Source organism: Pestalotiopsis fici, assembly GCF_000516985.1.
Source record: "Pestalotiopsis fici W106-1 unplaced genomic scaffold PFICI_Scf_2, whole genome shotgun sequence".
Taxonomy (NCBI): Eukaryota; Fungi; Ascomycota; class Sordariomycetes; order Amphisphaeriales; family Sporocadaceae; genus Pestalotiopsis; species Pestalotiopsis fici.
Genome location: NW_006917092.1, coordinates 6,403,957 through 6,427,247, shown reverse-complemented (window position 1 = coordinate 6,427,247; position 23,291 = coordinate 6,403,957). Strand labels below are relative to the sequence as shown.

Genomic DNA, 23,291 nt, shown 5'->3' with positions numbered 1-23,291 from the left:
TTCAAGTGTGGCGTGCATCAAGACTAGTGCAACGATTAAGCTCGCCCTTCGACGAGAAAAGACAGGAGAGATGGGAAAAGTCGAGCTGTAGGGCTTAAAAGTTTGAATTGAATATGCACAACTGAAGCTTAAGGACAATCAACTGTATCCATCACATAGATCCTGAAACAAATGATTCCTTGGTATCGTAACATCCAACAACGCTAACACATGATATTTTCTCGCCCCTAGCTCCGCTCTCGTTTAAATACCACCACAAGACATTTAGTTGCCAGTGTACTTGCAGGTGAGGTCGCTTCCAGAAGTAGTGCAGTCGGTCAGGATGTTGTTGCTCGAGTCCTGGATATCAATGATGGTGCCGCCGCGGGGAGTGACGGTGCCGGAGGAGCCAGTGGCAGAAGCATCAGTAAAGGTGACACTACCAAAGTCTGCAAACGGGACGAGGCTGCCGCCAGACTCAAAGTCCTCGACAATCCACTCGGCGTTGGTCTCGCACAGGGAAGAGGGTGTGCTGCTGCTCGAGAAGGAGTGCGTGACCTTCTTGCCGGTGGTCAGGTTCTCCAGCGTGGCGACGCCGGCCTTCTTGGAAGAAGCGTCGACCTCCATGTAGATCTTGTCTCCGACACTAATGTCGAAGCTGGAGAAGGAGTGCGAGTAGTCCGGAATCCACTCGTACCAGGCGTCAAAGGATCCGTCGCCGTAGAAGGAGATACCAGTCTGCAGAATAGCAGTGCTGCATGTGTCACCATCGATACCAACCCTATACACGTAGAATATCTTAGCAAGGTTTTCGTGCAGATGATCCAGCATCATTTTGACTTACCAAGCGCTTGCAGCACTGTCACTGCTACCGCTCACATCTGGGACCGTAATGGTTCCTTGAACCTTGGTAAAACCCGTGCCGATCTGGACAGAACCAGCCCAGTTGCTCGAGTACTGAGGGTAGCTGGTGTTTCTGCTGATAGGCGACGAGAAGTGCTGCGGGCGGCCACCAGTGCGACGGGTAAGCTGCCTGGGAGCAACAGCAGGAATGTTCTGAGGGAGGGCCGTGGCAATGCCAACAAGGCCGAGGATAGCAGCAGAGAACTTCATGATGGCGACGGGATTGGCAAGACTGGATGTCTGGGACTAGGGCTGGCGGTGAGAACGAAGGGCCGAGAGGAGTCTGTCTCTTAGAGCTTGGCTGAAGACGAGAAGAAGTCTAGAATGCGGCATCATTTGTGGTCTTTATAGTCATGGGATATTGCAACGGGTCGTCTATAATCTGTCTGTGGTCTATCTACGGCCTTTGCGAAGTGCATCTTACACTAATCCCTCTTTCGCAGGTGGACTAAACACGAGAGATTGTCATGTCAGGCTGGACCGATTCAATAACTGACGATGCTGCTCTGAGTAGGTGATATGTGACCCTTGGTAACCAGGCCCATACCGAGGTGGATCTGTGGAAAAACGGTCCTAGATTACAGGACGTTGGCCATGTGAAGGGAGCAAAGACCTTGCGAGTCAGATTGGTCAGCTGGGCATTTGACCGACAGCGATTCGCCTAGTCATGGTGAGATACACCATCTCTGCAGCAGGATTTACGGCAGAGGGGGGTCAGGGGGGACAAAATCACTATAGGACTTCCCGAAATGTGAAGTACCTAGATTATTCTTATTAGTATTTCAGTCGATATTGTGTCAACGCCAATGTCTCCGGAAGGGCCGTCGTTGCTTCGAGTAAGCAGCATTTGGAGGTGCAGGACCCCTGGTTATGGACTTCAGTGGGTAACATCGCCCATCGCCAATGCATCGCTTGAGAAATTGGCAAAAGCTTAGTTAGAAGCTTATTTCCAATCTTATCATTCACTGCTACCTGTATCTTCCCCGTTTTGATTACACTTTTCAGTTTTTGGCGAACAACTGCAAGGGCATGATGCTAGGTCCTGAAATAGCCCAAGCCCGTTCCAGCAGGTAATAGAAAAAAGGTTCGTAACGTAGCGCGCAGTGGCCCGCATTTTGGCTTGAAACCCGACCAGGATTTTAGGTTACCTAGATGCTAGTGGTATTGTAGCACGGACGGAACAGATCCGAATAAGACCTCTTCATTGTAGTATTGTTCTGCGGCTCTCTTGGAGTTCCCTTCCCCAGATCTTGGCTGCCTCTGGTATCCCTTGGCTGATGAAATGTTTGAATAATTGCCGTCGCAACTGGATACCCAAACAACGTGGTTGGCTTGTATTACTGACTCGGGAGGCTTGGCGGTGAATAGACTACTGCTTGCCGTGGCCCCCATGATTTCGCGGCCTAGAAGATTTTTCAGTGTACGCGTGATTCCATTATCTTGAGCACTACTATAGTAAACACCTTTGGGTTGCTAACCTGCCACATAGTACACTAGGCGCTAGAGACCAGCGGGATATTTCTCTCTTATTTTTCTTTACTCCGGAACTGACCGCACAGGCAATTGTGTGTTGATTGGTGGATTCACAAAGACGTAACAAGGTACCTCGGCAGATACTTGTGGATTCTTGGTGTTGGATTTAAGTGATTATCCCGCGATCAAGCCGTTCCCTTGACTTGAACATTGGAAAGTCCACGCATTTCTCCACGGTCCACTGTTCGCGACGGTGACCTAAACGCGGGATTCTTCTCAATGCAGTAAAGCTTGGGTGATAAGAAGTATGCAGCACTCCTATGGATGGTATAATAGTAGTATCCATGACTGTTTTCCTTGACTTTGTGACCATGCATGTTTCTTAGCTGCTTGACACTTGGCTGTAAAAAGTAGGAGTTGACTCCTCGACCGTAATCACCACGAATCGCAGGATGGTTGTGCATTTGGACATCACGTCTGGTTGCGATATTGGTTTTGTAAGCATCATTCAAGCGGTATGAGCAGCTTGTCTGATTGATCGGCCTAGTGGTGACAGGTACGCAAATTTTCGGATGGCAAAAGTTTCCATGCCTCAATCATATCTGCTATCACCCCCACTTGTCAGATCTAAATTTTCATATCCTCTCTGCCTGCAAGTATGCAGATAGTGCCTGCAATCGTTCTCCAACTTTCTGTACAATCTCGAATACCTGCAGACCCTCAATTGTTCCAGCCCACAGCTTAGCAACTGCCACAATGAGACCTTTTGCAATAATCTGCTGTGGACCAGGATACTCGACAGTACTAGCCATGTCGGTTTCTCTAATTAGGCTAATGAGCATATCCAAGAGTCTTTGCTCATCGGGTCTCAAGAGACCCAGTCGGATATTGTAGTATACATCACCGTCTTCACGCGTGGACAGTGACCTCAACCATTGTATGAGGAAAAAGGCACACTCCAAAGTGCATATGGCGTGCTGTGCGCTCCAGTGAAGCGTTTGTGTTCGAGCAACGAATGCGACCCCCACTCGCACAGGAACACTGAGGGCATAGATGCACTGCAGTACAGCGCGGTCTGTATGTGATGACCTATGCAAAGGTTTATGAAACGCCTTCATGAATCCGTCGCTACCACACGGAGTCTCTTCGTAGATACCTCGGCTGGCAGGGCTCACATTCGAGTTCAGCCGGATATAGGCCAAGCGTAGGGGTGCCGTGGAATTGAAGCCCATGGGCCCTTTTGGAGACGACGGGTCTAGTGTGGACTCATATGTCGCCTCCCACGACTGTTGCCACAATAGCAAAGTCGTCTCCATGATTTGGATCGACTCTTTTCCAAGTGGACTCTCCGAGTCATCTAGTTGGCATGTTCCCAATCGAGCCAGGAAGACCTGTTGAATGATGGCGACGATAAGAACATAATTGCCGAAAGATGAAATAAGTTTCTTCTGATGAATGGGAACTCCTGATAACAAGTCTCGCAGTACCTTGGGAAAGGATAGTGTTTCTTCTGCCTTGTATTGAGCCCATTCTACTGAGTTCTGTGCTCTCCAAACACAGTTGCAGCTAGGCAAGTCCATCGATATCTCTCGATTGAGTGCCATGGGAGTCATATCGCTGATTATGTTCTGCAGTGTGAGCAGCGAGTAAGCTGACCAGAGGGTACGACAGCGCTCCTCGGCCATGATCCAAGATTCCCAACTTGGGCTGTCAGATACCTTTTCTTGTGAACTGATGCCAAGATCCCGAGCTAGCATGACCACTTGGCTGGAAAGAGACATGGCATCGCGGGAAAGGCGATTGTCGCCCCAAGATGCTAGTGTCAGAAGGACAATAAGGCCTTGCAGTATAGGAAGTCCGCTACTCTTAGTACCTTGAGTACCTGCTGCCTCCTCTGCTCTGATCGCATCAATCCTGCTATCGATAGCCTTCCTGGCAGAGAGGTACAGCTTATGGCCTTGCGAATGCTCAAAGCGGTAGAAAGCACCCATAGCAGCAAGTGACAAGAGGAGCTCGGGGGCAAGGGATACTGCAGAGAAACTTGTCATGTGGAGAAACGGAAAGTGATCATGGAAGCCTCGGAAATAGCCCTCCAGATAACGCGACAATGTGTGCCGTGATGGAAAGTTACTGGAGTGCAACAGGCCTGGATTGGCGGAGGATAATCTCTCTGTAATGCGGACATAGTCCTCAGTGGAAATTTTCCACGGGGTCTTGACAACAACGAATGGTTTCGGATTTGGAGCACGGTTTGGCTCGCGTGCGTGTTCTTCTGGCGGTTGAATAGCTGGCTCAAGTGACGGCAAACGTAGTCTCAAGTTGTCGGACTGCCCATGATCTGTTACTGGGCTCGATGGATTCCTGTCTTGAAAGCCCGGCTGAGATGACATTTGATTGAATGGAAAAGACGATTGGACATGCTGAGATGGACCAGCAACCTGATTCATAGTTGCAGTATCTGTCCCAAAAAACTCAGATGGAGCAGGTTGATCAGCGATGAGGAAATTGTCCCACAGGAATTGGCTCTCTGGAATATTGCCATAATCCAGCATCATATTTGGCATCACATGATATTCGTTGTCAAGAGGTTGCGGGATCCAGCTCATACTTTGAGTTGAAAAGTCTCTGTTTTCTGGCCCTTGGCCATCTTGCGCGACGGCTGTGGTAGTCGTCGCGTTGGGCAGGTAGTTGAGCTCTTGCAGCTCTTGAGCTGCAAATGTTTCGATATTGACAGGGAGTCTGGACTTATTTTGGATCTCGGGGACGCTCTCATCAAGCTGACTGGGTGTTACATCATTGGTAGCAGCCCCTTCAGAATGGGAAAGACGTTGATGGCGGGATAGGAGGTCTCTGTAATACCGCGTAAGGCAAATCTTCATCGATCAAGGTAGGAAATACCCACTGTCGGGAGAAAGTCTCGCCGCACTCGCAGACGAAAGGCCTCTCGCGGGTATCTGTGGAAGATCAACAAGTGGTCATAGAATGTACAAACGACCTTGTTCTTGCATGGCTTACGTGTACGCTCGTGTCTGTGTAGGTGCTCTGCACGCCTAAAGACTCTACCGCAGAACCTGCACGGCTCTACGACAGCCCTTGGACGACCTCTTCTCATGGCTTGCCGCAAATTTGGGGAAGAAATGCAGTGCTGCGACCACTTGAATGATGCACCCGAATGCGCGCGGCCCGAGGAAGAGGATGGCCGATGGGGTAGAAATTGAAGCGGCTTGTCCGGCCCCCGAATCGGTATCAAGTGTTGGAGTAGAATTGGGGTAATTATGCTGCTTACGCTCTATAAACGCACCATTTACCCCAAAATCATGTCCGAGAGTGGAGCTCTAAATGCGCGGCTTATGTTTGTAAGGGGCTCAGAGCACATCTCAAACAGACGTCCTGGACAACTATCGAGTATTGGAATACCTCCGTGCTGGTTCTAGTACACGATTGGACAGATTATTGATAGTGGATTGCAGAATTATAGGACTTTTTGTCAAATTAGGGCCGTGCTTCATGCAAGCTGAATATCTACCCCAATGGCACTGTTATCAAAGGTCGATGAATACTCTTGCTCCCACAGCAGATTCGGGCAGAAGTTTGGGAAGTCTACGCCCCTTGAACATGCCTCACATCAATTCAATTATTAATACAATTCCATTATTAATTAATTATTAATGGTCATGTCACTAACGGCTCTGCAATGCTTGGCCCCAGGTAAACATGAGTATAAGATGATCCATCTTGGCCGAGTTGGATGAGCACACAATCTCTCAAGCACAAGCACTACAAGGCTGACTATCAACAAAACGAAACACATCTCAAAGTATTTAAATCAATATAACTTCACAATGCCTACTCAGAAAGTCTTCCGCCTGCCCCAGCGCAAGTCCATTCACGACCTTGTTGTCGTTGATGAGCCCGTACCTGAACCATCCGAGGATCAGGTCGTGGTCAAAGTGCGATCTGTTGCCCTGAATTTCCGTGATGTTGCCATCGCGACTGGCCAATACCAATTCAATGTCAAGGAAAATCCTGTGCCAGGATCGGATATTGCCGGAGATGTCGTGGCCGTCGGCAGTGCTGTTACTGGCTTTGCCAAGGGCGACAAGGTCATCTCGACTTTTGACCCGACGACCATCGCCGGGCCGATCCTTAACTGGAACGGTGCACTAGGTGGTCCGGTAGACGGCGGTCTTTGCCAGTACATTGCGCTTTCTTGGACTGCCTTGATCAAGGTACCAGCTGCTTCGACACTCAGCTATTCCCAACTCGCCGCATTGGTCTGCACTGGTACGACTGCTTGGAATGCTCTGTACGGTAACAAACCTCTGTTGCCCGGCCAGACTGTTGTCTTCATGGGTGAGTCTCGCTCCATATTTGTTTCCCCCAATGTTTTGTACTGACAGTTCCTGCCTAGGCACTGGAGGTGTTTCCGTCACCGGTCTGATCCTCGCCAAAGCTGCCGGCGCTCGAACCATCATCACATCTTCCTCCGACAAGAAGCTTCAATACGTCCAGGAGCAATACGGCGCAGACTATATAATCAACTACAAGAACAATCCCAACTGGGGTGCCGAGGTCCAGAAGCTGACCGGTGGCCTAGGAGCAGATTACATCTTTGAGAACGGAGGAGCAGGGACGATCAAGCAGAGCATGGAAGCTGTAGCCTATGGCGGAATTATCTCAGCCATTGGCTTCCTGGCAAAGTGTCCCCAGGACCAAATGCCCGATGTGGCTGCGCTGTGCCTGTCCAAGGGCGCTCTCCTGCGTGGTATCATGGTTGGGTCCAAGATGCAATTGGAGGAGTGCACAAGGTTTATCACAGTCAAGGGCCTGCAAGTTCCTGTTGAAAAGGAATTCGGATTCAGCCGTGATGAGGTTATTGCCGCACTGGAGTACATGCTAACTGGCCAACACATTGGCAAGGTATGCATCAAACTTGACTAAGAGGAATCATTCGCAATATTCTGAGATAGCTTGAGCCTTGATACTGCTTGTCATAGTCTGCCATGAGCTGAAATATTATACAAATTATACTATAGTTCATAACGATGAGTATTTAAGGAGCTGCCCGAAATATGTATACATGTATTTTGGTGAATTCCAATGATGTAAGGTATATGACAAACAATTACCATTGAACCAAATCTGAACGCCATTTATCAATCCAAATCCATCTCGACGTCGTCGTCATCTTCAGCACCGAGTATGTCATAAAGGCCACCGTGCACATTCGCCATATGCCGGTATATATCATCTAAGGGGAGCTGCCTGCAACAAAAAAAGCACCAATGTGCTCCACACCCACAAGAGATATGGTCAAATCCGCGCAATTTCTTGGTGGCCACATCGCACCTCGGACAGTGACGGATGATGGCCTGCCGTAGCAAGCTCTCATTTGAATGCGTCCTAAATGCGCTGCAGTCTTCACACTCCCAGTCCCGGACTTCGGGCGGAGCCCCTTGAGCACAGACACGCTCCATCATCCTCTCTGCGAAGCTGCAGGCGCAACACCACGCATATATCCACGCCCCTGAGTCTTCAACAGCGGTCTTCAAGTTCCCAAGGAAGACAAGATCGGACTTTGGTACAGCGCGAGGCGACGGTACCCGTCTGCAAAATGGGCAACAGAGGGCTGCGGTATTGATAATTCGACCACGGGAATTCATACTGTACCAAGAAGCCTTGCAGTCGCGGCATATCCTCTGGCCGCACCCAGACCGTCCGCATGCTGATCGAAGAGTGCTCTTTCTGAAGTTCGAGAAACAGAGATTGCACAATCCGGCCTCGGTACGACGGGACTTGATCCAGCTGGTCAATGCGGACTTGAGCTCTGCCGCATTATGAATGATCTTTCCATCGATCCTCAGATCGGTATTGGATTGCGGCAAGACTTCGACATGCTCAGCAAATATATCGATGCCAGCTTCTAACACGGTCTTGAACAGTGAACGGTCTTCGAAGGGCTTCTCCAATTTTCCATCGTGGCGGAGTAACCATTTATCTCCATTCTCTTTGCATAGGTCCGCCAGCGTTATCTCGAAATCGACAATGGTGGCCCGGCCACTGTTACATGCTGAGCAGAGAAAATTCTGAGCGACATCCTGATCAAGCGGGCGGTACTCGTGAGGCCATATCATCCGATTTAGGCATTTGCGACATTCCACCCATGGAGCTCGATCAGTCCCGACAAAGCGACAGTAGTAGCACTTGGGATGCACTTTTAGGCCATCTACGTTGTACACAACGTACTGGGCTCGGCACGTAATGATTCTACACTCGACAAACGAGGCTTCATGGGACTCGGTGGTCCCTTGACTCACACTCATGAGAATGGACTCGGCTTTGGTGACGCCGTAAACGTATTGCGCCTTCGGTGTGATGCATTTGCCGCATATGCCTTTGTGGGCCATCATGCTGACCGAACGAGGGAAGTGACAAGCCTTGCACACCACGAGGGGTCCAATCGGAACCTTTGACATTGTTGGCTTCCATCCAATTTTTGCCGTGAGAGTCGTGTTAAGATTTGCCATTAACATGCCATAGTCGACGAGCGTCTCGAATAGGTGTCTATCCTCAGTGCTGAGGAAACTGGCTTCTTGAAGTTCTTGAGGCACGTCTAGAACACGGCGCCTTGCTTCGAAACTCTTGTCAGCATCTAATATGAGTGCCAGACAGTCGGCATTCCAAGTCTCTGAGGCATTGATGTTATTCCACTTGTCTTTCCAGGCGGCCATCTCATAGTCGGCTGCATTCATGAGTGGTCTCATGCCCATGCGAATACTCAGCGCCGCGAGCAACGCTGCTGGTCGGGCACCTAGCTTAATTCCTGGAACAACAAGGTGAAGAAGAATCTTCCAGAATACCCTGTTATGTTGCTGTTTGGCCAGCGCGATTGGGATTCGTGGAAGCTCATCATCTTTCATGCCCATGACATGATTAGGCAGCTCCTCAGGAGTCGTGACATACGTCAGTCTGGTGAGGACCGTACCCAAACGGCGCAGTATCTTGGAATCGCATGACCTCCCGATTTCCAGCAGTTGACTACAAGTAAAAGACGTAATGGTACCATCCTTTTGATCGTCTTCATCTCCGTCTTCACTTCGATGGAGATGCCAATGCTGTGTTGGATCGAGAAAAACGCACGGGAAACGTTCTGCCAGCGGAACTTCTTCAATCATTGCAGCAATTTCGGCCGCATAATTGTAAGACTCTGCAAGCCAAGTCTGCAAATTTGACTTTTCACTCGATGATCCCATGTTCGCGATGCTTACTCCCAGATCTGCAATGAGAACGTTCCGTGCCTCGTTCCTCCGGTCATTGCAAACCGCTCGCCAAAGAGCCCCGAATACGGGATTAAGGGTAATAGAAGATACGTCTTCGCGAATAATCTTGCTCAGATTTTCGACAACGATCTTCCGGTAGTCCTCGTCGCTTACATAGCGCTTGGCGAAATCAGTAACAGGAATGTCTCGCGGCGTAATGATTGCACGGAGCTGCTTTTCGTCCGACAGTGTATTTTGACAGATATTAGATCTAAAGACCTCTACCTGGGACCGCTGGAGAACAAAATATATGTCCGCTTTTGGGTCCTTTTCATTTTCCAAGGCATCGATATCGTCGAGATTGTTGTAACATAGATTGAATGCATCATCAAACGTTTCTTCAGGCTCACCCGCCTTCTTGACTCCCATCCAAGCCAGAAGCACCGACATGGTGAGCTTCGAGATCAACGGCGAATCGGGCGACTTCATCTGAATACATGTACCCTTTGTCTGATGAGACATGTACATGAACGGACCGAACGCTTCATTCGTATGGCTGCAGACAATCGAGAATATTTGAGCCTGCTTCGCGCCGTGCCCCGTCCCATTAAGTGTACGGGCAGCCGAAACCCAGTCTGCAAACAGTCCGGCCGAAGGGCTCAGCTTGCACCCTTCTGCCGTCAGGTACTCGATTTCCTTCTTGTAATTTGGACCGTTGTCCCAGCCGCCCATATGCGGCGGCGCATCAGCGTAGAGTAGCACCAAGGTTTTAGCATCCTCGCGCATGACTGAATAGGCCGATGCCAGACCTGTCTTTGTTGCTTCTGGCCAGTCGCCGCCATCCTGAGCACGTACACTGCGCATGAAGTGCAGCAGCTCATCTCGACCAATGTCGCCGTCCCGGCCAAACCACCCGGACCATTCTAAAAGACCTGGGCGGCAATAGTCTCTGTACGCCATAACACCTATACGGGCAAAGGCGCCAGTCAGAGCGGAAATGGAGATGATTTTTGGCAGTGACTGGTTTAGAGCGTGCAGGTATTCGTCCATTGAAGATGTTGCATCTGTCAGGATCAACAAGTCATAGACCTGCGACGACGATGTTGCTTCGGCCATGCTGGTGTTGAGGTTTGGCCACTTTGAACTGGCTGGTGAATATGGTCGATGGACTCGGGTGCTTTTTGTGTCGGAATTTAAATGAGAGAACTTTTTCAAGCAAGGAGCGAGTGTAGCCAATTCGCTGCGCATAATCCGAGAAAGGCTAATATCACGAAAAACATCATGGCAACTCGTAGTGTTGTTCTTATTATATCCTCTGTTACAGAATAAGGTTGATTTTCATTGAATGAGGTCTGTTTTGGGTGGATCGCAGTCGGCGCTTGACTCACCCGGCGGTAGATCAACTTCCAAGGTTGCAAGTCATATCGCCCTAGAAAGGTCGCTGGACTGCGAAGATCTGGGTGGCTTAGGCAGCGGCTTAGGTGCTGCGGGAATGGGGCGTAGCGGCGGTGAGGAACCATTAAGGCTAACCGTTAACCTCCCTCCCCAGACGAACACGTTATGCCCCAGTAAAATTGGTGTGTATCCGCCGCAAATCGGTTCATCAGAGTCCATGTCGCCGGCGACTCGAAGAACTCACAACCATTCCAAATTCTCTTTTCCCTTCATATTTCTAGTCAATTTAGTGAAAATCGAGATGACTACTTAACTGCCTGCCTAGATACCTGATGTATCAGGTATTCGCAGCCTGTGCCGCATCAGGCCTGAGTCCTGGGGCGATTTATTGGTGAATTTTCTCTCCATCCTCCTAGGCCATATGCCCAAAAGCGTTCCCGCCAGCCAAACGGTCGATCTCCATCTCTTTTTGCAGTCCCATAACATCAAAGAACCCACGCGGTTCAAGTCCCATGGTGGCAGCATCATCCTCGCCCTTCTCAAGCAGCAGCTTGTATGACCTTCTAATAGCATGAATGACCGTTTTGCCAGCTGCGCCAGGGTAAATGGCCAACTATTCGTATGATTAGCGATATGCTTCAAGTCAATTTTCAGTCATTAGTTATGCTAAATACTTGCCTTTACACCCAGTTCAGCGAGCTTCTTGGGCGGAAACCAAGGTGTTTTCCCCAGGGAGACACAATTAATCATGAGCTATCTCGTTAGTTTGGTCATCACCTTCATAATGATGAAGGGAACTCACTGGCATCGGTGCCAGAGCCTGAACAGCGTGCTTGATTTGCTCCTCTGTTTCAATGGCTTCTAGGAAGGCCATGTCGGCGCCGCAATCCCTTGCTTCAAGAAGCTATAGATCTATCAATATTCATTGGCTCAAGGAGATGTTTCAGATGCGTCAATGATCGTTACCCTATTCAGAGCCGACTCAAAGCCTTCTACAGCCAGAGCGTCTGTTCTTGCTATGATGACGATGTCGCTGTGTCCATAGATGGCTTCTCGTCCCAGGACACATGCTCGTATTCGAGATTTCCATGTCCTTGCCGCAGAGTCAGTGCCTTTCACTTGATAGCTAGGGGCTTCACCTACTCCATATCAACGAGCTGTTTGCCCTCGAGGTGGCCACATCTCTTATTGGCCACTTGATCTTCAATATGAAAGCCGGCAACCCCACATTGATCATACATCTGTACCATGCGAGCAATATTTGGCGGAGAGCCAAAGCCCGTGTCAGCGTCGGCAATGAGCGGTACACGTGGGTCAATATTGGCAATCATTTGAGCATTCAGCGCAAAATCATTTAACGAAGCAAACGCCAAGTCAGCTTTGCCAAGCCGTGCTGCTGTTGTCATTGCTCCAGATTGGTACTATACTCAAGTCAATTCCGCCCGATTGAGGTCGAGAATGGTCAAAAGACTTGCCATGACCTCAAAACCTTGCTCTATGGCAATGCGAGCGCAGATGCCATCGTATACTCCCGGAGCTTGAACACAGACACCATCCTGAGAAATGAGTTTTCGAAGCCTGGTTGATGGTTTCATGTAAACCTCGTCTGCGCCATTTACTCGATTCTGCGTAGGTGACATATTATCGGTGGTGCTGTTGATTATACAAGCAATGGGGCTGACGAGGTCATCTCTGTCAGTATAAATATTCTTGGTTCAGACTTACGTTAACCGAAGGCCATTCTTTTGCGGACCCGTTCCGCCTAACAGCCTGAAGGGCTATAATATTAGTTCGGACGATCCGGACCCTTAGGTACATGGCATCCTGTAGGTAGGGTGCCAGATGCGGGGGGCACATTCTGCGGAGAACCTGGCCCAGCCACGGATTCCCGCCGAAAGAGCTTATATCCGGGGAACCCTACACGATCAGCGACGAATGGTTATTTCCCTATTTCTGTTTGAGCATGGCGAATCGCCACATTTCGTATATCGGTGCCGCAACGCTTCCGTCGGATGTCCGAACGTGTACGTATGAGGCGCCACCGAGACGGGTGAACATATCCTTCTGAACATGAACATCTCGATTCAAGGGCATATGCATTCATCCTCGATGAAAGAGAGGTATCTAAACATTACAATTCAAGGACCCGCCCCATTTGCTTGGCTACCCTACGATGCAGTTTGAAAAATTCCGAGATTTAATTTACCTACGGCTAGATTATACTTGAATAATAAAACACCATTACGGTGCCTGTAATATTGCGGCCATGTCCTCTTTGCAAATCAGGGGCTTCCAAGGAGTAAATGCCATTTTCATGACCTCTGATTGCCTCTTCTCATATTCCAAGAATTCGGATGTGATTGCAGTCCCTCTATAACCACCTCGGACAGATCCAGCTCTGACATCACCCCAATACTCTGCCCATTCTGCGGGAAGCGGCATCGAGATGGGAATGGACAGCCACAGACGCATAAGATGGCGTTTTTGATCAGGGTTTTCAAAGTCTTCAAACGAAGTTCTCGAATGAAGAGTGACAAAGCTGTTTAGCAGCTGCATGTCTCCCCTTTCCAACTCCATGGAATAGCAAAACTCCTCTGATGGCATGATGGAGTCCAAGAGATCGAGTGCTTCTGTTTGCTGTGCTGTCAAACGAGGGACTCGGGCAAAGTCAGTCTGCGCCGCAAGTGTGTTTTTGCGATTCGCGCGTGCGCAAAAGTGTTCGGGATCGTTTCCAAAGATTGGACAGCGATAGAACTCCGGCTGCGCAAGGTCCTGATGGCCTTGGAAACTATGAAACCAATTGTTGGCTTGTAGTACCGGGATGAGATCGGGCCGCAGTTCTTGGACGCGGTCCCGCAAAGCAATGGAGCTCAAGACCTTGCTGGTACCACCAGACTTTGCAGTTCGCCTACAGAGAAGAGACACCACGTCGGCCGAGTCTTGGTGAAAGTCAAGCTCAGCGTTTGTGTTGTAGCCACGACCTCCTTTGACTTTGTAACTACCGCCAGCGTCTCGTACGTCGTTGATGACCTCGCTAGCCCGATTCTGTGGCCTGGTCACGCCCATGTAAAGGCTCATGCCCCAGTAAGCCAGGCGCATGTCTGCCTCACTCCAGTCATCTGTAGGGAAGCCCTTGACAAGACACATACCCCACCGACCTTGTGTTGTTTCGACGGCCTGTTCGAGCGCATGGCGTGAGGTATCGGGCAAAGGGTAGTCTGCTCGAGTCATCTCAAGAAGAGGTTTGCCTATTTGCTTCGCATGTTTGAGAGCTGAGGTAAAGCCTTCTGCTTGTTTGGGAGTAAGGCGCATCGCCCAGGACGTGTCGCGGCTAACATCTTGTGCTTTCCAGGCTCGAGGCTGGCCCTCGTTTGACTCGATTGCATCTGAAGAAGAACCCATGGCTGTATGCATAGAGGCTGATGAGTATGGGATGATCTCTTCCGCCAATTCTGTCAAACAAGTTTGAATAATATAGTTGTACGGCTTGCCACTTACACGAAGTATCGGCAATCCGACAGCTCCGTCGGCCATTTACCCCACTATTCGGACCCTCCGGTATTACGACGATCATCTAAAGTCATCCGTATCCCATTCTAGATGAATACGTATGTGACATACGCAACCATTTTATTCATTTCAAGCTTTAGAACCCCATTAAAGGCTTGATCAGCTGGTTTGAGCTCCTTATACGAATTTCTTTATCAAGTAAGCTCGCGCCAGTATGCTAAGCGAAGTTGTCGCGACGTCAACTTACAACCCCGTCTAAAGAGTCTAGCTTTATCGAAGACAATCAACTGTTTGCATTGCAACTTGCATGCAGAAAGCCAAGACGCATCTTTGCCGGTTGTGCGATGCAAATCCAAGTCTTTATGGGCTGACTAGTATAAGAACAGAAGTGAGCGGGAGGAGGGAGGGGCAGGAACAAACGACTCCCAACCCCTCAAATGACCACGGGCTGACTGAGACATTGCCTATCTCATGCCTCTCATAGGCTATTCGATTTTCAATATACGTTTTGCGCAGCTCTTGGTGGAACGTGTACTGACTAAGTACGTCTGTGCTTCTTCTTTGGGCATGGAAATTTGTTGGCGGAGTTTCCTCGACTAGTAAATCGGAATTGTCTCTCACGTTGCACAGCATATATATTCTCTAATCAGAATGGTTCTGTTAGAGCCAAGAGCTGCAAAGCACCAGATACCCTGGCTCCTTTACTTGCCCCTGTATATATGCATCCAATAAAGGATCGCACCGTTTTGATAGCCAAGCTTCGCTGTAGCATGAGCGAAATTGAGCGTGTGCGAACGGTGCATGCTACGGTTGCGGCCCAAAGAATACTCATTCATAAAATGAGCTTAGAACAAATATTTGTCTACTCAAGAGATTAAAGATATTATCTTTTCTTCTTCTTCTTCTTCTTCTTCTGAATTTACCAGCTTCGATCATTGAACCCAGTGCCATGGATGCGATATATTGCGCAGGTGCTGCTGCTCTACTGACGGTGCTTCAGGGTGCATGGTTAAGAACACAAACTGGAGCCCATACATCAGAGCAACTCGACCATAGAAACATTGTTCATGACTCTCTTGTCATGTTTTTCATCCTTTATCTGCTGACCAAAATCTATCGCGTCTTTTTGTATCATAGATACTTCTCACCACTTCGCCACTTGCCCACCCCCGAGGTCTGTTGTAACGTCTAAAGTCAGTCGCAACGTATCAGACTAGAGCGCTAATACTCTCTCAATAGGGAAACCACTTTCTATTTGGCCAGGCTTTGAATCTGATCCATGCCGAGTCCCCGGCAGCATTATACGTTCAATGGATGAAACAATTTCCCGATGCACCAGTTATTCGGTTTCTCACATTCGCGAACACCGAGATACTCCTTCCCAACAGCCCTAATGCACACAAGGACATATTTCAGACACACTGTTATACTTTTCGGAAACCAGACCGATGGCTGCGTATGACGAGAGACTTTATAGTAGGTGAATGAACGTAACGAAGCACGAATGTATCATGTTGACGCCGTCAGGGCGAAGGGATAGCAACCTTGGAAGGCGAAGAACACCGAGCGTCTCGAAAGATGCTTACTAGCTCCTTCTCCTTTAGCAGCATCAAGAGGCTAGAGCCAGTTTTCATATCAAAAGCCCGAGAAGTGTGCTCGTTGATCGATCATGCCATTGAATCATCATCAGACAGTGGTACTGGTATGATAGATTGCACTGATACGTTTTCAAAGGCAACTTTGAGCATCATGGGTGTCACAAGCTTTGGCATTGAGCTAGACTATTTGGCATCGAATGCCACAGCGACTAGGACTACTGCTACCACTCCATCAGATTACTCTTTCCACCAGGCGTACACCACAATCTTTGGGCCTGATCTGACGGGAAAAATCCTCATGTTTGGTAGCATGTTCTTTCCCACCCGTTGGCTGCCTATCAAAGCGAATCGTGAATACAAGTTAGCAAAGCGATGGTTGCAAACGGTCCTTCGCGAGTTGATACAACAGCGACAGTCGACTATTCGGGATGCCTTCTCCAAGGGTATTCATAAGAAGGACGACTTCAAAGATTTACTGTCATTCATCATTGAGGAAAGTATGCCGGGCGGTTCTGCCGAGGGCATTCCGTCCACGCATATAACCGGCCATGTGAGTTTGGTTTCTCCCCATACGGATCCATTTCTAGCACAATATGCGGGATGATTTGATTGACATTTCTTTTCTGGAAGCTCCTTCAGTTCCTCGGCGCAGGTCACGACACATCGGCAAACTGCCTGTCGTGGAGTATGTACACCTTGGCATCCCATCAAGATATTCAACACGAGCTACGCGAAGAAATCAACCGTATCATCGGCAAAAGACCAAGTCCATCATTCGCCGACTTGGATAGTCTGCATTACCTAAATAACTTTGTCAGGGAGGCTCTGCGCTTATACCCTCCAGGTAAGATTGTATCCTTCGACTATTGTGCAACTTGTTGCTCACCAATCGCAGCAACCATTATATACCGCCATGCAGGCGGCGATGTCATAGTCGATGGAATACATATTCCTAAAGACTCTTCCTTCGAGATTGTCGCAGCCGTCACGTCTTTGAATCCCCTCATCTGGGGTGAAGATGCGGAAACATTCAACCCAGATCGCTGGGATAATCTGACCGAGGAGCAATCATCACCTTACGCTTTCGCAACATTCTCTAATGGTCCTCGCATCTGCATCGGTCGTCAATTTGCCCTTTATGAGATTAAAACTATTCTCGTGGAGATTATTCGCAACTTTCGTGTCTTGCGCGATGTGAGCCCATTCACCATTGAGAATCCAGGCTTGACTGTGCGACCGCGCGATATGAAGGTCCACTTGGAACGGTTGGAATGAAGACATACTTGGTTTGCATGCACATTGGCAAAGGGCAGGGGTTTTCGCTTTATATACTCAACCTAATAATCAATTAGTAGATGGAATACCTACCTAGCAGCAACTCGTCTTCAAATCCTTCCGTGACTGGTCCATGAGCATGAAACATGTTATAGTGGGTTGCAAACTTGAGAGGCGTCTATTGTGACATGATAGAATGAGATTTCGCATAACCAGTTATACTTAACCTGTTTTATCCCAACATAATGAGTCCAATCTAGAGACTCAAGACACCGGAGGGTCCTATATTCAAAGAGAGCCCTGGTCGGCTCGCCCATACAACATCTGGATGTGCAATGTATAACCATGGAGGATTCTCGTGCAATCTCGCCAAACAACTCCCATAAGCTTCAGCCCTTTCTTTGTTTGCGATTGTTTGTCGCGCTGCGCGAAATCTTTTCTGTAGCTCGTCATCGTGGTATCCTAGCCACCAGGTATTGCGTGCATCGCTCGAGACTTTGTCGTCAAGGACGCGGAACGTGCTGTTGGGCGTGGAGTCGAAAAGTGCCAAATCACCAATTTCCTTTCGAAGCCCAATCTGCCTCGCGTACTCAGGTCTATTCGTCTCGACTTCGACCTGGACACTAAATCCTATTGACTCCAACGCCGATGCCACGAATTGGGAGATGCGCTCCGCGTGCTCGGGCATGTAGGTTGGACTTCGCAGTTTTAATTCCAAATTCTGCTCGGAACCAAACTTCTTCACCAATCGTCGAGCCTGGTCTGGATTATATGGTATGGGCTGCAATGCTGCCTCTACGAAGCCGTGGTGAAATGGGCTCACGATGCTGGCAGAAGGTGTCGCGAGTCCTTGATAGACTTTATCCACTAATGCAGCGTTGTCGAGCGCCAGATTGGCGGCGAGGCGCAACTCGGGCGAAGAAAACACACCTTCGGGACAGTTCAAGTAATAAATCACAGATAATGTGCTGTGTGTCTTGCCCCAGTTGAGGCTCGAGTCAAAGTTGAGGAGCTGAAGGTTCCTTGTCCGCTCGAGATTCAGTGCCACGTCCACTTTGCCGTCGCGTAATAACTGGAGGCGTTTGGCACCATCGGGCTCTTGAGTTGCGACAATCACATGCGACTTGTGCGATTTACTCGGACGCAATACTTCCAAAGTTGCTCTGCCGATTCCATCGTTTCGTTCAAATTGCCTGACGCTATAAGGACCGGTGCCAAGCACAGGTTTATCAGCGGCATCGATTCGTGATGGCCAGAAATCGCATAACACTTCAAGAACATCAGGGAATGGTGCCGGGGTTTCGATGGTAACAGTGGTCTCACTTTCGGCAGAAATCCTTGCATGTGCGAAGTAGCGACTGTAGCTCCAGGGCATGCCGAAATAATCGCGGGAATCAAGAAACCCAAGGATATATGTGACAATCACATCGGCCGTGCATCGAAGGCCATCGTGGAAGATGGCTTCGTCGCGTATGTGGAATCGCCATGAGCGAGCATCTGGTGAGCTCTCCCAACTGGCAAACAAGCCGGGCTTAACGCAACCATGTGGGTGCCACCAAACAAGCGGTTCAAAGACCAGGCTTTTCAAAGCGACGACACTATTGTCGTCTGTGACTTGTGTGGGTAAACGAAAGTCCACGTTTTCCAAGACGATGCGCGTGGCTTCCGGTGTCATTTTCTGTTATAAGGAAAGAATCATTAAAGGGAAAAAAAAAAAAAAACTTCGCGAAGGAGACCGTAGTGATCTTTGGTTGGCATCAGGTACGGTCGGCATCCCTCGATACGGTCAATAGAAACAGTATGTCAAGAACAACTAATAACTGTCGGATCGAAGAAGCCGAATCTACTCATTACACGGCACGTATTCCCCTAGCTTATCGGCCGACTTACGTTGTGTTTCTGGTCCTTTAAATGCACAATTGTGGATCTGCAGCACGAAATCGAGGGTGCACAATCACGACATCAACTGAAGCACGAAAACATACAGGTGCAGTCTGCAGAACCCCACCCACACGGAGGTGGTCTTCGCTATCTATAGGTGCATGACTACTATCACGATGCAATTCGTAAAGACGGGCAAGGATTTCAGCACACGTAACATGGCAAGACTCCAGTATTCTAAGGTATAAACCCTGTCTACCGCGAGCTGATACCGCAAATGATATCTGGATGGCCAGATACCTTCGCTCTCTCAAACATATCATTGCACACATACTCAGCGACACAAAGATTGAGATTGAGAAGGGTCCACGATATACCATTTGGGAATTTTCTGGCAAACCGACTTAGTCGTGGTGACACTTTGAATCATCTACCATTAAACTTGAAACTTCTTACATTATGCGGGATCAAAAGGCACCAAACGTAGAAGCCTCTCTAGCAACGTCGGCTGTTATAGAAAGACCATTCCAGAAAAGTCCCAAGCAGCTGCCGTCGCCTGTTGTCACTGATACAGCACCCAGGGACAATGTTCAGCCACCGGCTTCATGGTGGCGCCGAGTGTTCAGCTTCATTTGGGACTCTGTTGAAGGTGATCCGGAGTATCGCCAATACGTGCAAAGGCTGGATCTTTTTTTCTTGTAGGTACTGGCCCATGATATACATCCGAATGCAACGACACGAATTGGGACGAACCGTCCCGTAAAACCCACAAATTTTGGCTAATTTTAAAAATGCAGTCCAACTGTCTGTCTAGGTTATTTTATCAAATACCTTGACCAAACCAATTATAGTATGTTTCCAAACCTTGACGTTAGTTTACCCGAAAAGAAGTCTGTCATATTGACTAATTTCTCTTCGGTAGGCAATGCGTTTGTGAGCGGCATGCAGGAAGATCTGGGCCTTTATGGTAACGAACGAAATTGGCTCAACACCTGGTTTAGTCTTGGGATCATGGTTGGGAGCGTGCCAGCGCAGTTATCGCAACTAAAGTTCTTCCGATCCTCAGTTCTGTTGCCCTGCTGCGAGCTCATTTGGTCAAGCTTGGTCATCGGCATGGGTTTCTCAAAGAACATTCAAACAGTGAGAATGAAGTCCATCCAAGACCTGCAGCCTTTTATGCTCACAAAAGCTAATTAGATGTACGCGTTGCGCTTTTTTATCGGCCTTTTTGAGGCTTGCGCATTCCCTGGTTACATTGCCATGCTTGGTGGCTGGTATGGCCCCAAGGAACTGACAAAGCGACTGGCCATTCTCTTGCAAATAGAGTCGATCGCCTCAATGTTTAGTAGCTATCTACAAGCCGGGCTGTATGAAAGCATGAATGGGCATGCAGGTATTGCTGGGTGGCGATGGTTGTTTATCATGGATGGAGTCATCTCGTTGCCTATAGCGCTATGGGGCTTCTTTGGCCTGCCTGATCTCCCTCATAACACGAGGGCATTCTACTGGTCGCCAGAGGTAAGATATATAACATCATTCATATCGATAATGGAGTGGAGGCTTACGACTAATCACCAGCATATTCGATACGGTATCGAGAGAATTGAGAGACTCGGACAAAGAGCTCAAACAAAGTTGACCTCCAAGGAAATGAAACGCATATTCTTAGGCTGGGAGATTTGGGTATTTGTGATCCCATATACGTAAGTAGTGGAAAAGAGCGAGAATGTGGTGAGATTGAACTGACCAAACCGTGTAGAATGGTGGCTGCGTGTCACACGGCAACCAGTTACTTTAATCTATGGCTCAAGGCAGCAGGCTACAGCGTCGTTGAGATCAATGTCATGCCAACAGGCGGCAGCGCTCTCAATATCGTTGTGACGATCTTTTGGGGCATGCTCGCCGATCGCTTCGGCTGTCACTATTGGTTGATTATTAGCATCCAGCTATTGATGATACTGTCGAATGTGTTGCTTTCCGTTTGGAGCATACCCAAGGGTGCTCTGATGTTTGCCTTTTACCTCTCATACGCTGGATCTGCAGCCACCCCAGTGCTTATTGTAAGCAAGAAACCAGCCGTAAAATATCAGGTTATTCTGAATGAACATTTAATTAACAATGAATGAAACAGGCTTGGGGAAACAAGTTGAACGCAGCCGATCCTAGCCTACGACAGCTCTTGGTAGCTGTTGCCAACGTGGTGTCCTATGCCTGGGTCTTATGGGTACCATTGGTTCTGTTTCCGACTCAAGACGCACCCAAGTACAAGTATGGATACCAGATTCTTATACTATTTGGCGGCCTTGCGATTTTAAGCGTAACACTCATGAAGTATGTGTATAGAAGGCGAGAGTAAGTATACCGTGTTCCATTCTTTATAATTGGGTTCGAGGCTAAGGATGTTCATTTCAGACAAAATCAAGACCAGAAGAACACTGTAGCCATCGTTGAGGCTTCATTCGAAGGACAGTTGACAGGTACAGATTAGAACGGTCGACTAAAACTAGACTACCTGAATAGGCTTTGCAGACCTAGGGTTTTCCACTCGGACTTCATAATGCCGTTTCGTTACGGCGACAGCAACGGCCCTTGAGCACTATTCATACACATTTACACCGAGATTAAGGTCCCAGGTGAGGAGGTCAGATCAGGCTCAGCGTATCAGAACGCGACTGGAGCGAGTTGACCCCTACGCGCACAGCACAATGAATGATAGATAGTGGAAGAAAAAAAAGAAATGATGGAAACGTGTGAATGCGTGAGAGAGTGTGTCGATACACCTGTCATACAGCGTACAACACGATCAGATCAGAATCAAGACGTGCACAAGGTTAGTATCATGCATCATAGAGTACAACGCCGTTGTAGGCTAAGTACATTGATAGCGTGTCAGAGCCGTCAGAATTTTACCTGGTATATGAGACTGGTTCAGATGGTGTCGGTAAAGCTCCACGATACTAAGCACCATGAACCCGTTTGTTGTAGTGTATGAAGTGTGGGTACTCTGTAGGTGTTTTTTCACAGTGGGTGACCTTAAGAGCATGACTGTCGCAAACTCCCCCACCTGTGCACTGTGGATGCCTAGTGCCGTGGTGGGGTCAGATGAGGTTCGGTGTTGTCGCTGGGAGAGCATCATTATGGACTACAGAGTAGTGAACTAGAATATTATGTGCAGCAACAGCGGAGACTAACGAAACTTGCAGGCAATTCGATTTCAGGCGCAGGATTGGATCCATCAAGTGAGTCTTTTGTCTTCGCTGCCTGTGCCGTTCGGCATGTTATGGTACTGGATGGTTAACGAGCGGAGACCTTGTCAGTGGTCGCTGCTGCCAATCAATCAATCAATGAATCAAGCAACCGGAATGCCCTGAATGGCCGCTGCCGGCCGCTAATCGGTGCCGTGTGACTCGCATCGAAGGCCCCGTTTTCCACCTCAAAATGGGCGGCAATGGTACTACGTACATATGGATGTACAGCCACAACAAGACTTGATTGCATGCATAACGATAAGTTACCTCACCGAACTCTTGTTTGCTACAATGACTTCTAGTGTCGATACGATCATCAACAGGGCTACACCGGATGATGTCCCAGGGTTAGAGGACATCGTCAAGGCTGCCTATTCAAAATACGTCGAACGCATCGGCACGCCGCCAGCCCCGATGCTTGCCGATTATAGGCAGCTCTTGAAGACGCAGGATATCTACGTCCTTCGGAGAGGCGAGAAAGGCAGTGCAGTCGGATCCATCATCTTGTCGGTAGACGACACCCAGGGTTCCGTCAAGATCAACAATGTCGTCGTGGATCCCTCGGCGCAAGGGCGCGGCTACGGTCGCCTGCTGATGAATCACGCCGAGGCCGTGGCGCGCTCTAAGGGACTCGAGGCCCTCACCCTGTTCACCAATGTCAAGATGTTTGAGAACATTGGCCTGTACAACAAACTAGGGTTTGTCGAAACAGAGCGCCGAACTGAAGGGCCTTACGAGCGTGTGTATTTTCGAAGGAATCTGGCATAACC

The 23,291-nt window shown here is 48.9% G+C and overlaps 10 protein-coding genes across 10 annotated transcripts; 4 read left to right on the top strand and 6 right to left on the bottom strand.

Annotated features, from left to right (window-relative positions):
- Positions 1 to 264: 264 nt before the first annotated feature.
- PFICI_04139 (uncharacterized protein) lies at positions 265 to 1,092 on the bottom strand (the record flags this gene model as incomplete). Its single annotated transcript, XM_007832720.1, has 2 exons — positions 265 to 760; positions 824 to 1,092. 2 exons carry the CDS (start codon positions 1,090 to 1,092, stop codon positions 265 to 267), a joined length of 765 nt encoding a protein of 254 aa, XP_007830911.1.
- Positions 1,093 to 2,990: 1,898 nt separating this feature from the next.
- PFICI_04138 (uncharacterized protein) lies at positions 2,991 to 5,234 on the bottom strand (the record flags this gene model as incomplete). The annotated part of the gene is made up of 1 exon (XM_007832719.1): positions 2,991 to 5,234. One exon carries the CDS (start codon positions 5,232 to 5,234, stop codon positions 2,991 to 2,993), a length of 2,244 nt encoding a protein of 747 aa, XP_007830910.1.
- A 963-nt stretch (positions 5,235 to 6,197) lies between these two features.
- PFICI_04137 (uncharacterized protein) lies at positions 6,198 to 7,296 on the top strand (the record flags this gene model as incomplete). Its single annotated transcript, XM_007832718.1, has 2 exons — positions 6,198 to 6,708; positions 6,767 to 7,296. The coding sequence occupies 2 exons, from the start codon at positions 6,198 to 6,200 to the stop codon at positions 7,294 to 7,296; spliced, it is 1,041 nt and encodes a 346-aa protein (XP_007830909.1).
- Positions 7,297 to 7,511: 215 nt separating this feature from the next.
- On the bottom strand, positions 7,512 to 10,730 carry PFICI_04136 (uncharacterized protein; the record flags this gene model as incomplete). The annotated part of the gene is made up of 1 exon (XM_007832717.1): positions 7,512 to 10,730. One exon carries the CDS (start codon positions 10,728 to 10,730, stop codon positions 7,512 to 7,514), a length of 3,219 nt encoding a protein of 1,072 aa, XP_007830908.1.
- A 691-nt stretch (positions 10,731 to 11,421) lies between these two features.
- PFICI_04135 (uncharacterized protein) lies at positions 11,422 to 12,649 on the bottom strand (the record flags this gene model as incomplete). Its single annotated transcript, XM_007832716.1, has 6 exons — positions 11,422 to 11,622; positions 11,694 to 11,762; positions 11,812 to 11,913; positions 11,976 to 12,102; positions 12,153 to 12,430; positions 12,491 to 12,649. The coding sequence occupies 6 exons, from the start codon at positions 12,647 to 12,649 to the stop codon at positions 11,422 to 11,424; spliced, it is 936 nt and encodes a 311-aa protein (XP_007830907.1).
- A 601-nt stretch (positions 12,650 to 13,250) lies between these two features.
- On the bottom strand, positions 13,251 to 14,411 carry PFICI_04134 (uncharacterized protein; the record flags this gene model as incomplete). Its single annotated transcript, XM_007832715.1, has 1 exon — positions 13,251 to 14,411. One exon carries the CDS (start codon positions 14,409 to 14,411, stop codon positions 13,251 to 13,253), a length of 1,161 nt encoding a protein of 386 aa, XP_007830906.1.
- Positions 14,412 to 15,468: 1,057 nt separating this feature from the next.
- On the top strand, positions 15,469 to 17,392 carry PFICI_04133 (uncharacterized protein; the record flags this gene model as incomplete). Its single annotated transcript, XM_007832714.1, has 5 exons — positions 15,469 to 15,693; positions 15,759 to 15,995; positions 16,047 to 16,667; positions 16,748 to 16,961; positions 17,013 to 17,392. 5 exons carry the CDS (start codon positions 15,469 to 15,471, stop codon positions 17,390 to 17,392), a joined length of 1,677 nt encoding a protein of 558 aa, XP_007830905.1.
- A 256-nt stretch (positions 17,393 to 17,648) lies between these two features.
- Positions 17,649 to 19,067, bottom strand: PFICI_04132 (uncharacterized protein; the record flags this gene model as incomplete). Its single annotated transcript, XM_007832713.1, has 1 exon — positions 17,649 to 19,067. The coding sequence occupies one exon, from the start codon at positions 19,065 to 19,067 to the stop codon at positions 17,649 to 17,651; it is 1,419 nt and encodes a 472-aa protein (XP_007830904.1).
- Positions 19,068 to 19,732: 665 nt separating this feature from the next.
- On the top strand, positions 19,733 to 21,629 carry PFICI_04131 (uncharacterized protein; the record flags this gene model as incomplete). The annotated part of the gene is made up of 7 exons (XM_007832712.1): positions 19,733 to 19,971; positions 20,071 to 20,123; positions 20,196 to 20,413; positions 20,471 to 20,791; positions 20,852 to 20,976; positions 21,033 to 21,333; positions 21,405 to 21,629. 7 exons carry the CDS (start codon positions 19,733 to 19,735, stop codon positions 21,627 to 21,629), a joined length of 1,482 nt encoding a protein of 493 aa, XP_007830903.1.
- A 1,183-nt stretch (positions 21,630 to 22,812) lies between these two features.
- Positions 22,813 to 23,289, top strand: PFICI_04130 (uncharacterized protein; the record flags this gene model as incomplete). The annotated part of the gene is made up of 1 exon (XM_007832711.1): positions 22,813 to 23,289. One exon carries the CDS (start codon positions 22,813 to 22,815, stop codon positions 23,287 to 23,289), a length of 477 nt encoding a protein of 158 aa, XP_007830902.1.
- Between the last annotated feature and the right edge of the window lie 2 nt (positions 23,290 to 23,291).